This window comes from Cucumis sativus, chromosome 5, assembly GCF_000004075.3.
Source record: "Cucumis sativus cultivar 9930 chromosome 5, Cucumber_9930_V3, whole genome shotgun sequence".
Lineage (NCBI taxonomy): Eukaryota > Viridiplantae > Streptophyta > Magnoliopsida > Cucurbitales > Cucurbitaceae > Cucumis > Cucumis sativus.
The window spans coordinates 9,836,633-9,854,028 of record NC_026659.2 but is presented as its reverse complement, the minus strand read 5'-3'; the positions used below and the strand labels follow the sequence as shown (position 1 = coordinate 9,854,028).

At 35.1% G+C, this 17,396-nt stretch overlaps 1 protein-coding gene across 1 annotated transcript; it reads right to left on the bottom strand.

Moving 5' to 3' along the window:
• Window positions 1–700: 700 nt before the first annotated feature.
• LOC101207827 (SEC12-like protein 2) lies at window positions 701–16,773 on the bottom strand. The gene is made up of 10 exons (XM_004140383.3): window positions 16,366–16,773; window positions 14,673–14,767; window positions 13,891–14,041; window positions 13,357–13,448; window positions 13,128–13,221; window positions 3,082–3,157; window positions 2,887–3,007; window positions 2,160–2,276; window positions 2,004–2,071; window positions 701–1,140 (listed from the first exon to the last, which is right to left on the bottom strand). Exons 1-10 carry the CDS (start codon window positions 16,657–16,659, stop codon window positions 1,067–1,069), a joined length of 1,182 nt encoding a protein of 393 aa, XP_004140431.1. The 5' UTR covers window positions 16,660–16,773; the 3' UTR covers window positions 701–1,066.
• Between the last annotated feature and the right edge of the window lie 623 nt (window positions 16,774–17,396).

Below are 17,396 nucleotides of genomic sequence, written 5' to 3'. Positions count from 1 at the left end.
GTTGATTGAGTTATTTTTTATATTTTTCATCGTGGGCTTATAAACATTTTCAGTTTTTAAAATTATTCTACTTTTGATTTGCTATATTTTTATATACTTTTGATTTGCTATAGTTTTTAAAAGACTTTTATTAAAAGACTTTTATTAATATAAATTGTTTACACTGGCTTGCTATACAGTGTACTTACACAAGGATTATTGCAGTTTTTTATTTTTATTTTTGGTAAATTTAAATTGTTTTACAAAAGATGGAGGGAGAGCAATAAAAGGTGAGTTTAATGAGAAAAAATATAATGAAAGGAATAAATGTGATAAGACTAATATCCATTTACGTTTTAAGAACCTTTACGGCAGACTATCCTAATTTTAAACCATAACTCATCGAGGTTCAGACTGTGTTCATGTCTGATGGTGGGATCTTCCCATCTGGGCGATGGTGGACGATCAATCAAGTGGGTTTCAAAGCAATTTCTCAGAAGTAATAAATCAAAATTCTTGGAGGCATATCAGTTTCTTGAATATAAAGTTCAATTGACGATGATGGAGCATGTGATCATTGTAGAGTATGTTGCTTAAAGGTACGCTCAAACCTTTGTGCATTTTACTCATTTTCAGATATTTTAAATACTTTTCAAAAGCAATCTCTAAAATCTGTTGTCAGGCTATCTATAAAAAGTGACAAATAGAAAACAGACCATCGTTCTAAAGTTCACTTTCATTTTCTTGGTCATTGTATCCAACTAATCACATTCATAGGAGTTGTAAACAATACTTTGACATTCACAATTATTCTTTAATGTTAGAGAGGAGATAAGAAATCCAACTAAATTACAAAGTAAATGTCAAAAGATTTCAATTTTGAACACTAACAAAAATGTGGGAATTTTACATGTAACATAGAATTGGGATACTACTTATTTGAATTTGAATATAACTAGTCATTGTCAAGGGAAAGTAAAAGAAAAAGAAACGGTTTCAATTCAAACTGTTAGGCTCTGAGTTCCTCTATATTCCCACCTTCATTTCAACCATTAAAAAGGGTGGGAACCTCAAACTTATGTGAAATTCAGGATTGTTGAATGAAAAAATAAGCAGCAATAGCAATTAGCAAGATGAATATGATGATCCACATGTTCATTCCTGCACCCAAATCCATGCTAATTTAGTGATAACCAAAGGGTTCCATTGGCTAAAAAGACTGTAAAGTTAAAAAACGGTGAGCCTTTTATTCTGATAAAACAAGTCTATATACTACATGAATTAAATATCAACTAATTATATTTTAAAAAGAACAAAAGTCAATAAACGAGTCCCTATACTGCATATCATTGAACTTTTAAAAAATAAAATAACAATAATTTCCCTTCAAGTATAAATGTCAAAAAAATTGTTCTGATCAGGTTGCATCAAGCACATCACATCTTCCACCATTAACAACCATGACACCAAACAATCAACATACCCTTCGATTAAAAGCCCAGAGTAATATTTTGCTGTTTTCTATCAAAATTGAAGCATCATGCTGTTTTAAACCTAAGCTTACTATTAGTGACGTGGTGTATCGTTACATCTTCACCCTTAAACTTTGCTCTTTGTTTCAAAGATATCCCTATACTTCCAAAAGTGTCAACTTCACCAATTAAAACTGAATTTACTGTATATATTTTGGAGTTTTAGACAGATGTAAGACGCTATGTGGTGTAGCAATGACCTGGATTGAAAATTTGAATCATTGGATAAATTTTAGGTCACCACAACTCAATTTAATTCCTAACATCTGTTTGGAATTTCAAAATACTTATGTTCCGGTGGTAGTTTTGAAACATTTATGAAGTTTAAAAGGTATAGGGGCAATTTCGAAACGAATGACAGTTTAAGATTATTTATCTATTCTTTATCTCGTTTTTATAGGTCAAGTGCAGTGTGGTGAAAATTGACAACTGATCATGGCATGTGACGATATAAGTTTGAATTATTAGACAAAAAAACAAGGATACGACTACCTTTTTTCTGCTCCTCCTCAATTACAGTCACCCTAGCACTGGAGTCCATTGATGCAGAAACCAGAGCTCTGGATTCAAAAAAAAAAATAATGTTCATAATTGATATTTTATTACAGTGATATCAAATTATGCTAAACAGAGATGCTCTATTAAAACCTTGAATCGGGGGAAAAGCTCAATGCCGTTACAAAACCAAGGTGTGCCTTTTTAACTATCTTTCGAACTTGCAAGCTGGTTGAATTCATGATCAGAACGTCACCCTGAGTTGTACCACTACACCAATAATGAAGCAGAAACCATTATTAAATGTATTGAAGTACTAAACCCATTCAGACACAAAAGTAACGCATATTGAAGACTAGCCTAGAAAACAAGGTAACAAAAAGAAAATGTCATCCCGATATTTCGAATAGAATAATTAATAGCAAAGGCATAAGTTCAAAGAACCATGAGAATAATATTTTTTTAGTCTTCAACTACATCTCATTTGCAATATATCCTTTGCAAATGAGATAATTAACCTCATGGACAAACAGTCATAGATAATTAACCTTGAGCTAAACAAAAAAGGTGAGATGAGATAAGTTGGCACGAACCTATTGAAAGCCTAAAAGTAAAGTCCACAGTTTTCTTCCAACTACCTAATACATCTTATTCTCTCAATCATTGGGTTCGGATAAGAAATCTCACAGTGCACCCAGTAAATGCCTAAGAAAATCATGACAGATAAGAGCCTACAAAATTAGAAAACCAAAGTAGCTGGAATTTCACCTCCCATTTAATGGTATTGACATTTTCTAAGCATGAGCGGCGTACTACTAAGTTCAAGTGTCAAAATAATAGCAGATCCTTGCAAGAGGAAAAAATTCACATATTTTAGTACCAGGCAAGGAGTCTTCCACTAGATGAAACATTGAATGCAGTAATATTATCACGAGTTATGAGCTTTGAGGCTACCCTCCTCCAAGTGGTTGCATTCCAAGATACAATGCTTCCACCTTTGCCTATCACAATCCTCAACAAAATTAGATAACACTTCGATTATAGGGCAAACACAAGTCAGAAGAAATATCATTACCAGTCACTGCAGCAGTGTATAAAACCATATCCCCATTGTTGGTCAAAGAAAATTTGCATGAGATAAAAACCTCATCCTGCAAACCACAAGTTTTTTTTTTTTTTTTTTTGAAAAACAAAATTTATTTGTTAGTGAAAAGAAAATGAGTTTTCAAAAAACTCTAAACACGGGGAGTTCTTTCTTTTACAGCAGAGAACTTGTTATTGGTATATCAAAAGGAATAAATGTTCAAGGGATATTAACGCCCAAAGGGAGTGCAAATAAAAAAAAACAATTAAAAACAAAAATTAGCAACTACAACCAAGTAGTGATTAACCATGAAAACATTTAAAGAACAATACAATCCCAAATCCTGACCACCTGAGAACCAAAATAACACACTGACATCCTTAGTCCTTACATACCACTAATGATAAATTAATGACATCCACGAAATGCCCGACTTCTCACAAAACCATTATCCTCTGATTGGTTGGTAAATTTTGTACCGATAATACTTTTGGAACCCAATAGAAGATAACCAACTTATCAAAGATTTGCATGTTGGTTGCATCATGGCATATGGGACAGCTCAAAATATCCCAATTGATCTATCATTCGTGCCCACATAATCCATTGTGCGGTAAACTTTACTTGCCTCTCCACCAGATATCAATTTGTTTCCTTTCTCAAACGGCTCATTATTCAAACATGTAGTTTTTGGATAAAAATAATAATCTATTATTCAAAGACCAAGTCACGTTATATAACACATAATATAGAAAAGGAAACTAACAAATGTAATGTAAGAGAACTGCTCATTATTCAAACATGTAGTTTTAGGGAGAAAAATAATAATCTATTACTCAAAGACCAAGTCACAAAAAGTTATATAACATGTAACATAAAAAAGGAAACTAACAGATGTAATGTTTTTTTTAACAAGAAAGAAGCCTCTTCATTAGGATAATGATATGAGACTAACAAATGTAATGTAAGAAAGACTAATGTAAACTAAACTAAATAAAGATAAAATATTTCACAGAATGCTCGAGGTTGTTAGGATCAACACTTCTATTGCCATCCTTCCTTGCATCTGAATTCAAGGCACGTACCACAAGTTCATTCCAAATTATTTGTGCAAATGACATTATTTGTACTAAAAACTTGGAGACTTCATTTTTTTTTTGGAAAAAAATCAAAATTTTCATCGATATAATGAAACGATTGAATACAAGTATACATAAGACAGCAAATATAAGACACAATAAAATGATCAATAGGTGCACCTCGCCATTTCAACTAGTTCAAGTTGCACCACCTTAGCGCCCTCATCATATACCAAAAGATACAAAAGGAAGATAACAAAGTTTAACATAAAGGGAAAATAATACAATCCGTAATCTCTTTGAACTAAGAAATAAAGTAGCCTCTAATCTAGGGAAGTAAAAGCTTTCCAATTGAGGCAAATGTCTTGCACCAAGAAGATTGAGAATGCCTTAGAAAGGGAGCTCCAGGTGGATGCATCGAGTCTTGTACCTTCAAAACGATTTATCCACAATAAATCCTTATCATGAAGAACTCTTTGGTTCCTTTCGAACCAAATTCCAGCAAGTAAACACTTCACTGCATTTATCCGAAGTATATAGGTTCGCTTTTCCAACTTACAACCCGATATTTGAACAACGTTATCTTTGAAGGAAGCATTGAAGACCCATTGAAGATTGAAAATGTCAATAAGCTTCTGCCAGCATGCCCTTGAGTTGAAGCTTTTAAAAATGTTTTCCATTTCAAATCATGGGAGAAATTTCACACATCTCAAGACCACAAGCTTCACTAAGAAAGAAACTTCACAGGACACTAAGGAGGAAGGAGGAAAACTGACTTCACAAAATGCTATTCAAGCTAACTTTAGATTCCACGTCAGAGTCATCATAACAACCCGAAGGAGATTGAGAAGGTTAGATGATCTTTTGTCAAATGGATGACTGTAGTGAAGAAAAAATTAGGATCTGCAGAAGAGTCCTAATCTGGTTGGACGAAGATAGGAGATAGAGACTGAAAATTCCATGTTTGTAACCAAAACCTTCAATTTGGAATCAATATCCAAACGTATTGACGCAAGAGTCATTCCCAGCTGTGAAGTTATAAGCAATAGAAAATAGGAGAGACTAGCTCATTCAATCACCTCCAAATCACTAGGATTAAAAGGTTTAACCGTAGCAATCCCCCAAGTCAAACAAGGGTTATGCCAAAAGGATGAATGGTTACCACGTTTTAGACATCTTTGAGCACAGTCAGCAACTAGATCAATGGTAGAACAAATAAGAACCAAGTACCAACAACATTTGTAAGGACCCCTCGAGGTATGCTTTGGCCAAAAAGAATTAGCCTCTAGATGATACTATTTATCAACAATGATACTCTCTTCTAAAGGTCCACCTCAGAACAAGTTTCTAAAAGAATTAGCCTCTAGATGATACTATTTACCAACATTCTTTTGCTTCAGAAAATTGTTTCAGCTTCCTTTTCTTCTTCCTTTCTCCTTTCTCCATTCAGCCTGCTGTTAACTTGATTCCAGGTTTTTAGATCATGGAAGTTGAAAGTTGCGAAGTTGTTAACTCTTTCTATTGTATCTGGTTCGACAAAGATTTTTTATTATTGAAGGCGTGGAAGCACAGAAGATTCTTTCTTTATCAAAGTCTCAACTAAGATGGTTCTTGAAAGAGATCTCAAATTCCTTAAGTGGCCCAGGGAATGTTTTCCTTCTTCGAAACGGTTATGATGAGAATGGAAGCATAAGGCTCTTAAAATTTATGTCAAATACAGATTGGGTGATGAAGTGTGTATCTTGGGAGAAGAACAATGAAGAATCCTACATTCATATTTGTCCTCCCGACATGGCTGGAAATCCTTCTATAAAATTTTGGAAATTTTTCTCATGAAGCATGATTATTTGAACTGGTACCGGAACAATTCACAAGAGAAATTATCTGAGGCATCATCTTTAGAATTCCACACAGCTCCCCTCCAAGTCACATAGGGCAAGTTATGCTAATATGGTGAAGGTTAAATGTAATATTGGTTTCTCTGTTCAGCAGCTTGTAGAACAGAGCACCCTTCCCCTGTTCCAGTTTCAGCAAAACAAAGTGCAATTCAACATTGGGTGATAATAAATCAGGAAGTTACCAAAGAAGATTTTGATAACCTATGGATCATTTAAAGATTATTTGTGTTTGATGATTGGAAGAAAATTAGAAGTGTAGAGGATCTTCAAACAAAAATAATCATTAATCCTTTCTTTGCAAAGAACTCTGATTAAATTGACGAAAGGATCTCTAGAAGTGTTTATCGGTAAGGAAGAATCATGGAAATTTTTGGGCCCTTCTCATATGAAGTTTGAAAAATGGAGCAGAAGGAAACATAGCCAGCCTTCATTTATTGAAGGATATGGAGGATGGATTAAAATTAAGATCCTCACTCTAGATTATTGGAACAAAAGGACGTTTGAAGCTATAGGGGTCTAGAGAATATCGCAACTGAAACACTAAACCTCCTAAATGTCTTTGAAGCAAAGATTCAAGTAAAACGAAACGATGGTTTCATGCCAGTAACATTAGAAATAACTCACTTCAACAGAGGAAATTTTTTCTTAAACTTCGAAGATATTGAGTCGATAGATCCTCCTTCAATAACCAAGGGCTATTTATCACTTGATAATTTCTCAAACTAATTTGACTTGCAGAGATTAAACCAGGTTATGAAAGATGGAGTATTGAAGGTTCTTTCTTCTGAAGGGTGTGGAATTTCTAAAATCATTACAAAAAACCCCTTCTTTCACAAGAAATCCTTTTGAAGTGGTAGAACAGGGTGTTTGTCAAAAGCATCCCTCGCAGGCACCAGAAAAAAGGTCTTCCATTCATCCAACGATGATACCTAAACAAGCTTCCTTCAAAATTAGTGTGAACACAAGCAAAGAAATCGAAGAGTCACGGTTAAGGAGGAGAGAGGAAAAAATAATCAAATGTGAAAGGACTAAGGCAAGTGGAGCTTCTAGGGAGAAGAAAAAATTTCGAGTAAGCTACCGTCATTGCCCAATGAAATTCCACGATTCTTTACTGATGCAATCATGATCTTAAACCCTACTCAGCCCATTTATTTCTATACAGCTGTAAAATCTATCCAGCCGGATTGTGACCCCCCTCTTGTTGATCCAATGTCCTCCAATGGCAAGTCTTTTCCCATTACTCCTCTAAAAGCTTTGACTCCCTTCTCTAATGCCAGTTCAGTGCCCTCTAAAACTTCTTCCAGAAGAGTCCCAAATTCTAAATCTTACTCCATTTTGCATTCTTCTTCTTCCATTTCTTCCTTGGCCAAATTAAGTTAAGAAACAAGTCAAAGAAACATTCAAAACCAAAGGAACTCCCGCGTCGCTTGACATTCCCAAAGCACTTTGATAGAAGAAACAGATTGAAGGAGGCCTCAAAACAAAAGGCTTCTAAAAGCAAGGTTGTTGCTAGACTAGAATCTGGATTTGTTAAGGCAAAGTGTGCCCTTTTTCAAGCCCCATCTCACCCAAACAAACCAGACCCTTAGAGTTCTAGCTATCCTCATTTTAACTACTCTGTACTTCCTTTACCTAACTCAAAGGTTAAATTTTTTAGAGACTCCCAGTCAAACTCCGTTCTCTTTGTCTAGAAAGAAGTGCGTTTTAGTTTTTGAATCTCCCTTTAGTGTAAGCAGTGAGGAAGATGACCATTTGTTGAAAACATCTGAGAAAGAGGATCGATTGCTAAAGGACCCTTTAGATTCTGATTTAAATGTCCTGTTCCAGATTGAGGAAGTTGTAGGTTTTGAAAAGCTGGTCCTTATACAATTCCCTCTCAAGCTCAGCATTGTGAAGTTCCAGAGCATTTGAAGTTTTTTGTTGAAGAATGTGGAATAGTTTTGGGTTGAGCTCTCGAAAGTAGATCTGTTCTCTGCTTCATCAGTTAATTATCTCTGAATTTTGTTTAGTGGATTACAAGGTTTTCTCAGATACTTCAGTAGTTAGGCCATAGACAGCTTCTTGGTTACCTTAATACAGATCTAGACTTTCTTTCAAGTTTTAAAGGCTCTTTAGGAGGCATGTTGAAGCAAGGTTCCTGCTCGGCTCAGTTCCTCTATTTTTCAAAAGTTATTTTTGGCAGTTCAGAGCTTTGGTTTCTTGTTTCATCATTTCTCGTTGGGCACAAGAATGGTTTCCTCTTGAAAGAGAAATTGAATTTATTTTGTTGTTTTTTGGGTTGAAAGTTGTTTGTAAGACTTCTCGGGTTCAACATTGTTTTTTGCCTTTTCTTGTCATCTTCTCTCCTTTCTTTTTGAACCTATTAGTGTGGAAGTCTGCTGCTGAATCTAGGTTTCTTATTGAAAATCCAGTACTTTTGCTTTGTAGTTTTTCCTCTCCTTTTTGGCTTGAGATTTAGAGGAGTTTGGCTTGTTTGTACTGTGGTTTTTATTGATATTTTAGTCATTTTACTCCTTTATGCACCTAGTATAATTCTCTTGTACTTTGAGCATTAGTCTCATTTATGATAATTAATAAAGAGGCTCATCTCTGTTTTAAATAAAAAAACAAGTCTCTAAAAAGTTAATCCACAGATTTAGTAACCTTAGTTGGAAGATGATAATGATATAATGAAAGGTAGTAAATTGGCATACTTGATAGAATAGCTTGACCCAACACCTTTTGAGATAAAGGCAAATTTCCAAGTATGAAGTTTATGTTGGATTTGCTCAATAAGAGTGCCAAAAGAAGGCATTTTTGCATTTGCACTCAATGGAGCACCAAGACATGTAGTGAGCCAAGAATCTTGTCTACAACCAAAAATCATTGTCAACGAACTCAATCTGATTCACTAATATTGATCCTAGAAGCTCACTATTGTTAAAGTTTCTTTCAGTCTGAAAGTCAATTAAAAAATTTTGATAATATCACCAACGCTGTTGAATTAGGGAAAAAATTAATAAAGTTTCATCAGCAAATTGCAAATGATTCAAACAAGAAGAATTACCAACAGGATGAGCACAATTTTACCAAAATGAGTGCCCTATGTAAATAAACGACTAAGGTAAAGACAAGAGTGGGTTTCCTTGCATAAAACCCTGCAATGATGGAATGATCATCTCGAGGCTTACCATTAATGTCTTTTCTCAAGGCTTACTGTTAATGTCTTTTCTCAAGGCTTACCATTAACGTCTTTTCTCACAGCTTACCATTAATGATTGTTGAGTAACTGACACTAGAGATACGACCACAAACCCAAGTCCTTCATCGTATACAAAAGCCTTCAAATTGCATCCAAAAAAATCCAATCAACTTCATCAAAAGCTTTTTCCAAATCAAGTTGAAGGAGTACACCTTTCTTCTTACACTTTTTTTTTTTTTTTTTGAAAAGGAAACAGCCTCGTATATTGATAAATAATAAGACAAAAGCTCATAGTACAAGAGGATCCATACAATGAGCAAAAATGAAAACCAAAAAGGATCAGGAGGTGCACTCGAACATCTCAACTAGGTTGACACCCCATAGCACCCTTATCACATCAAGAAAATAAAATATCAAAACTAAAATAAATAGTCCAAGTGGGGGCTACACACAGCCAATACCAACCAATAAACCAATAATAAAACATTCAAACAAAATAACGATACTAGGGAGAAAAATCTGGCAGAAAGGAGCTGCAAAGAGGAGAATCTTCAGAAGACAATGCTCCAATATGGATCTTCAATCAAGGAGGAAGGATGAAGGCCTGCCAATTAAGTAAGATGTCTTGCATTGGGAAGTCGTTGAACTGTTTGCTTAGAGAGCACCACAAAGAGCCATTCAGCTGTGTCAACTCGTACCTGTCCTGCCAAGAGCAAAATTTATAGTGGAAGACCCGTTGGTTTCTCTCGAACCAGATTTCTGCCAAGATTGCCTTGACAGCATTGCACCAGAGCAAGGATGCAATTTTCCCCATAGGTGGACCAATTAGTAGCTGTCTAACATTATTCTTGCAGACTTTATCGAGGTACCAGCTGAGATTAAAGGTGTGAAAGAGCTTACTCCAAGACTTGGTGTCGTAAACACGACGAATAATATATGCTGCAGGTCCTCATGAGATCTAAGACAATGGACAAATATGTGGCAAAATATAATGAGTGGAAAGTTTCTTTTCCATAACTGAAGCACAATTTAAACTCCCAAACAGCAAAAACCCATATAACCACCCTCCTCGGACTTCTAGATTTCCAAAGGCATTTTGCCAGCTGTGGGTCCAAAGGGGAGGTAGGAGCTAAGTGTCTTCTGAAACACTGTTAAATTATCTATCACCTCATTTGCAATGCAAAAAAGCGTCCAAAATTTGCCTATTGGCCACAAAGGCTATTTAGTTTTCACCAATAGTAAAAGGTAGAAAATTCTTCAATCAATTACTTTTGAAAATGATACCACACTTTTCATTAAGAGAAGATACAAGGACACTCTTCAATCGATTAGACATAACTCTAGCAATAATCTTTTGTAAGCACGAGCAATGAGGCTAATAGGGCAACAGACATAAACCGATTTGGTGTCCCATTTCATTATTAAGAAAATACAGTTTTCATTTGAGGCACATTTATTTGTTTTCTTCTTGACCATGGTGTGTTGTGGTAAGAAGTGATTTTCGATTTCAAGCAACTGCTGCATTCTGAGATTCCACTAGCTACGGCTGCTCAACTTACGAGTGGGGCTAGTATTGCTATTATTGCATCTGAGGAGGTTGTTTTTTTTATATCTGATAAATCAGTCTATTCATGAATTTAGGAGGTCATTGGAATACCTAGAGTCATTCTCCAAATGGGCAAACGTTGTTGGATAATATGCCTTACTACCGTTTTTGGTTATGTCAGTTTTTGAAACGGAGACAAGCTTCTTTATTAATAAAGAAAAATGAGACTAATGCTCAAAGATTCTTTTTAAAACACAGCCCATTATAGTTTGTTTTGAGTTCTTTTTAAAACTTCCGTTGCCAAAGCTCTAAATCATCTTAGAGTTTGCAAATTTGCCTTTGATGGATGTTGTTACAGACGAAAGGATCTTTTTGTCTCAAGATTTTTTATGCAATATTGAAGCCTCAGCTGGTTTTGAAATTTTGATCTTTGATCTTTGGTCTTAGATCACTAGTTTGCATTATCCTTGCTACACATTGTTGTTCTCATAGTTTCGGATTTAGTGGTTTTCATTCAAGGGCCAATTTATTCTGATATGGGTTGTATTTGCTTTTCTTTTATGGTTTTGTCCAGTTGACTTCATCGTATTTTTGTTATTTTGCTTACTCTGTTTCTTTTTATTTAGAGCATTAAACTCTTCATTTTATCGATGAAAAGCATTTTCCATTTAAAAAAAAAAGTGTAGCACCAGAAATAAATAAGTCACTAAACATGGTCATGATGTTGGATTTTATCATGGTCAAGTGTCAAAAAAATTCTGCAGTCAAACCATCAATCTAAGAAACTTGTCCCAAAGAATTGACACCATGGTCATGATGTTGGACTTTATCATGGTCCAATAGTGTTGAAAAAGTTTCAATCAAACCATCGTCTAAGAAACTTGAATTGACAGCAAGGAAGAGGAGACTTCCTCCTAAGAAAACTCCTTTTCCAAATCATCAGCCAATGTCTCATTGATTGTCCCTAATCTAATTTTGTAGAAAGAAAACTGGGCTACTGACCTTAGGAAATAAGGCCTTATAAAAGGGCAATGAATTTGTTTTCAACATCCATGATGCAAAACTATGACCCTCACGAGAAAGTACTTTAACAAATTGAGTCCTTCCTCCTACTGGCTGCCAGCCAAAAGCCTATGGAAGAAGGTAGCATTTTTGTATCTCAAACCATTACAACTTACATTATTACCGCCAATAAGGATAATCTTTCACAGTCAAATCTTCGATCTTTCCTCCTAAACGAAACCTCGAAACTTCAACACATTCTAATTAAACGTTGAGAAACCCTATCTTCAAGGCTGCCAAATTCCTCAATTCCAAGATGAGAGAAGGGAGCTGAGATGCTATAGCGGTGTGTTCCAATTTTAAAGAAGAAATTCTAGTCCCTTAAGTTTCATCCTAAAATCATAGCCAGCCATCCCTAACAAGGATTTTGAGTAGAGCCCACCAACGGTCTACCATAGCACAAACGGAACTATTCTGTAACAAGTTTTCAAACCTAATAGGGGTGATGTTCCCAAGAAATGTCTCCAAAAACTATAGTCAATAGGTCAGTTAAAAATCAGTCAGTCAAGTATACAGAGATGTGCACAAAATCATGTCATTAAATAAGAATGAAAATAAATATGAATTGTAGTCATTGGCTTGGTGGTTGAGGGTTGAGATGACATCAAGATGGAAAGGTGGTCATGTTTTCAACGAGTGAAAATATGAGAAAAAAGTTTCTTGATGTAACTTGAAAAAAAGGAAGTGGACCATGCTTCTTTCTCTCATGGATTACTGGGGTAGAACCAGCCATAGTCAAGCCAAGTAACTAATTAAAAAAATGTTCACTTTACCATGCAGTCAGTCAGTATGAAGGGCCTAGGTCAAGCCCAAGGAAATACTCCATTTCAAGGCGGACATTTTGCTTTTCTTAAATATATATGTGTGTGTATAAAAGAAAACTCCAGGCAAGGAAAAAAGTAGAGGGAAACCTCCAAAAGAACCCAGCACAATCAAACAGCAAGAAAACCAAAAAAAAAAAAAAGAATCCCTCCCCATGCACTCCACCCCACCCCAAACACAACCTATGAGAAAAAAGTAAGTGTAGTAAATATCAGTGGGTCCATGACACACGGGTCCAAATATCAAAGGCATATAAAGAGCTTCTTCAAATATTCCTTCTCTTGAGAAAAGGGACGTCCCCTAAGATGTTTCCATTTGTCCCCTAGAATGTTTTTTTGGCTCCATTCTTGAGCGAAGTTAACCGTTTTCTCAAGAGCTTCTTAACATATATGCAAGTGCATATGATACAACTAAAATCACTACACCAACAAATAAAACTATTTGCTCACATTTTCTTTCGGAAGAGAGGTTACTAAAGTCGATGAAGTTATATCCCACACTCTACAAGGGCCACCTAAGGAGACAAGATATTTGCCATCAGGACTGCAAAAATAAAATGACAGCTATCACAATAACTTCATTACACAAGAGACTTTAGATAAACAAACAACATACACATATCATATTGTCTAACATATGCAAGAGCTATCAAGAAAAATAATTTATAACATTGCAGACCTGAAATCCAAGTCCTTGACCGAAGAATGGGAACTGGGCTCATTGAGAACAATGTCCAAGCTAGGCCACTTTAAGACCCTTAAATTGCCATCCTGTACTGTATTCAAATCAGAAAACAATAATGCAAGCTACTTCTCAATAATTATTGAGCATCCTATAGTATTTAACCAATGTGTTAAATCACCATTCAACCCAAAAACAAAAAAAAACTTGAAGTCATATTATGTTAATATTTGAACACTCTATCACTTATGGGCTTGGAAATTTGTCGAAAGTCCAATAAGTGGAAATTGGTATTTATTTCAAGAGAAAAATGACATTATAGAAAAGGTCTAGGGTTAGAAACGGCTAGTAAGTTGAGAAATGCATTGGCAATAAACATTAAGATTGAATTTGTAAGCTCCTTTTGCTTGCCTGGGAGAGTACCTTGCCTTCACCCTTCTCAAAGTTTAAATTATGGGTGGATAAAAAATTGTTTTCCTATCCAAAAGAAATAATAGTAATAGTAAGCAATCAAATCTTCAAATTTCCTACCTCACCACCAGTGGCAAGCAAAGAGCCCTCGTTGTTAAATGCCAATGATAACTGCTGTCCAACATCTTCCAAGGGGCTGAGGACCTCCTGAGAGAGTTTTAGTCCAAGTGTCTCATCTCCAGCATCCTTCTCAGTATCCACTTTAAACAGGCTAAATAAAGTGAGCAGAATATTAATTAAAAATCAACACTTCTCAAGTTACACAGTGGTATAATAGATGGCTCAATCAAATTAACCACACGATATGACTATACATTGCAGTTAAATAATCTTTTCTTTTCTAAATAAAATAATAAAAAAATAAAAAAGGCAATACTTCATTGATAGAATTAAAATAGACCAAGGAACGTGCAAATTTATTTCAAGATTGAAAGTATTATACTCCAATCTTATTTCTCAATTGAGAAGTTAACCAGTCATATTTCATCCTTCACAAAATGGCGCCTGTTGGAGGACCTTAATGTGAGAAACATGGATCTAACACATCAAATTACTGGAACTTCTTATTCTATGCCATAACATATCAAACAGTTTTGTGGGAGGGGGTTTAACACCCCCCTGCCCTTAGGCTGTTTTTCTACTTTTTTTTCATTTCTTTTTTCTTTTTTTTTTTTTCACTTTTCATGAATATAAATCACATTTCTTATATGTATAACCATATGTGCCTACCTAAAACATTTACTAGCATATTGAGACTTGAAGGTTCATCCAAGAAAGAACTATGATCCTCATCAACAGTTCATATTGATTTGCTGTGGAGTTAACAAAGGAAATGGTAATACCTGCAACTTTTTGGTAGAGAACAAATAATTCCATCTCCAGCTGGATGAATAGCCATTCTGTACGGCAAATCAGAACCAGTTCCATATTTTGCAACCTGGAAGGATAAGTGGACTAATTAGCGCACACAAGGAATAAAATGAAATGAGGGGGAAAAATGCAAAATGATAACAAAAGATATCACGGAATAGCAAAAAATATACTTAAAAATGTCCATGCATATGAGCTACCATTGAGAGTGAAAATAACAAACAAATTAATGAGGGATATGAAAGCCCCCCACTATTGCAATTCATATAAAGATCACTTTTAGTATAAGAACACTGACAAATTATAAATAATTAAAAATAAAAAAGAAAGAAATAACCTAAGGCCATGAGGGAAAGAGAGCTCCTCATAATAACTAACAATGAAATTTTAAACAAATATCATTAAAAGAGTCATTTGAAAATAAAGGAGAAAGAGAACACCAATGAGAAGTTTAATCTTGACACAAGCTAAATGCTCATCTTAACAAGATCTCTGATTTTTTTCAAACCTATCCTGGGAAATGATAGCCTTGATGGCATTAATCCAAAAGCTCAATCGTTTTAGCCAAGGATAATGGATTTGATGGTAATAGCCAAATGTACTGTTAACTTCATTCATTTGCAAGAAGGTATCAGCTGGTGGAAGAATAGAAGGAAATAAGCAAACGGTTTGATTATATTTATTTTCTACGCTAATGCTCAAATTACAAAGACACTATAAGCATAGAAAGTAAGCAGAACCAAACCATAGACAAAACAACAACAAAATAAAGTACCATGGTGGGAAAATAGAATGGGAGGTGTTTACTCACCAAGACAGAAATTATATATTAGCAAAGAAATGATGTTGGAATGAACTATAGAACTCAAGAACACAATTGTACAACCTCTAGAACAAATCATGTTCAAGTAACACCGTCTGATCTCTTGAGCAATTTAAATAGTCAGATAGCGATCCGTATAAAGCATTGAACATACATCTCCCAAATGATCCTTGATCATTCTTTTAGAGATATCAAGATACTTTTAATGCTTGCTTGGCTATTTCATAGTTGTGTATGTTAGGGAGGAATAGGAGAGTTTTCAAAAGAACCAAGGATGTATAGGCTTTTATTAAATCATAAAATGTAACAAAGACCTTATTAATTCTATTGCTTCTTCTTGATGTACCGAAGCCAATTTGAAATCAGAGAGAACCTTTGTTGTCTTCGGGGCTACACTACGAAGATATCTTAACTTCATAATTTGTAACAGTTCATCACTTTGCTAACATAAATTTCACATTTCCTCTTTAAAAAAAATAATAAATAAAGAACATCAAAATGTAGTGTAAAATCACAGGGTCAACCACCAGAACCGCAAGACAGTGTGGGACAATTATGCTGCCGGGAGATTTGAGATGGCAAAATCAATGTAAGTAGGCAACACCCTAGATTTTCAGATTTTCACCCAATTCAAATTTCGATACACATGTGAAAAAGAAATCACCAAAACAAACAGGATAATAAAATTAAAGAAACCTTCGGGTAAGCAAGAGAATGAACAATCCAAAGACAAAATTATAACCCGCCCCCATTTCTCCTTCACTCAATAACATAGACAAAATGACAAACAACGACAATCATAGAAATAATCAGGGAAGAACAGAGAGGGAGAGAGAGTTTACAGGGTGATCAGAGAGCGAGCGGGATTCAAAATCGAAATGAGCGAGTATGAGGGCATTGGAAATCCCACTCCGACCTTCTCCGCCACCGCCAGCGGCAGCTACGTAGTAACTGGCGGGATGAGATGGAAGTGATTTGTTGTCGGCGGAGGAAATGTCAGGATCAGGGGATTGATGTGGAGGATCTTGAGATTGTGAAGGTTGGTGTTTGGATTGGAGAGAAGCTGAAGGAAGCCAAGCGGCAGCATAGAAAGGAACGCCATACTTGCGGGAATTGGAAGGTTCGACAGTTCCCATTCGTTTTCTCTTGAAGCTTTCTTGTGTGTCTCTCTCTGCCTCCCTTGTGGTTTTGTGTCTGATTTTGGTGCAATGCAAATTAAGCGAGAATCTAGTCTACTCCTTCGCCTCTCTCTCTCAATATTTATTTCGTAATTTTAATTCCTATTTCTTACTCGTTTTGACTTTTTTATTTCTTTTATTTCTTTTATTTCTTTTATTTCTTTTATTTCTTCTATTTCTTTTATTTCTTTTTTCTTTTTTCTTTTTTCTTTTTTCTTTTTTCTTTTTTCTTGTTAAGGATCAAATTATGATTCCTAAAGTTCATCAACCCTACATTCAAAATCACAAGATTTATTGTAATATCAAATCTTACATTCCAATATTGAAATCCTTGTTTCAATCCATGAATTGATCGATTAAGCTTGCAAAACATTTGCTCTCGATCTTGTTAAATGAATCCTTCTAGTTGTTTCATGTAAATGGTTTCTTCAAGATTATGATTCAAAAAGATGGTTTCGATGTCCATTTCACATATCTCATTATCATAATATGAGCCAGTGGACAAGAGTATCCAGACAGACTTATTCATGGCAACAGTTGAGAAAGTATCTTCATAGTCTACTCCCTAAACATAGGTAATATTTTGCCATCAGTCTAGCCTTAGAGATTTTCACCTTTCCATCTATACTTGTTTTTATCTTGTAGATCCATTTGCAACTTTTAGGTTTCACCTCATTATGTTGATCTACAAGACC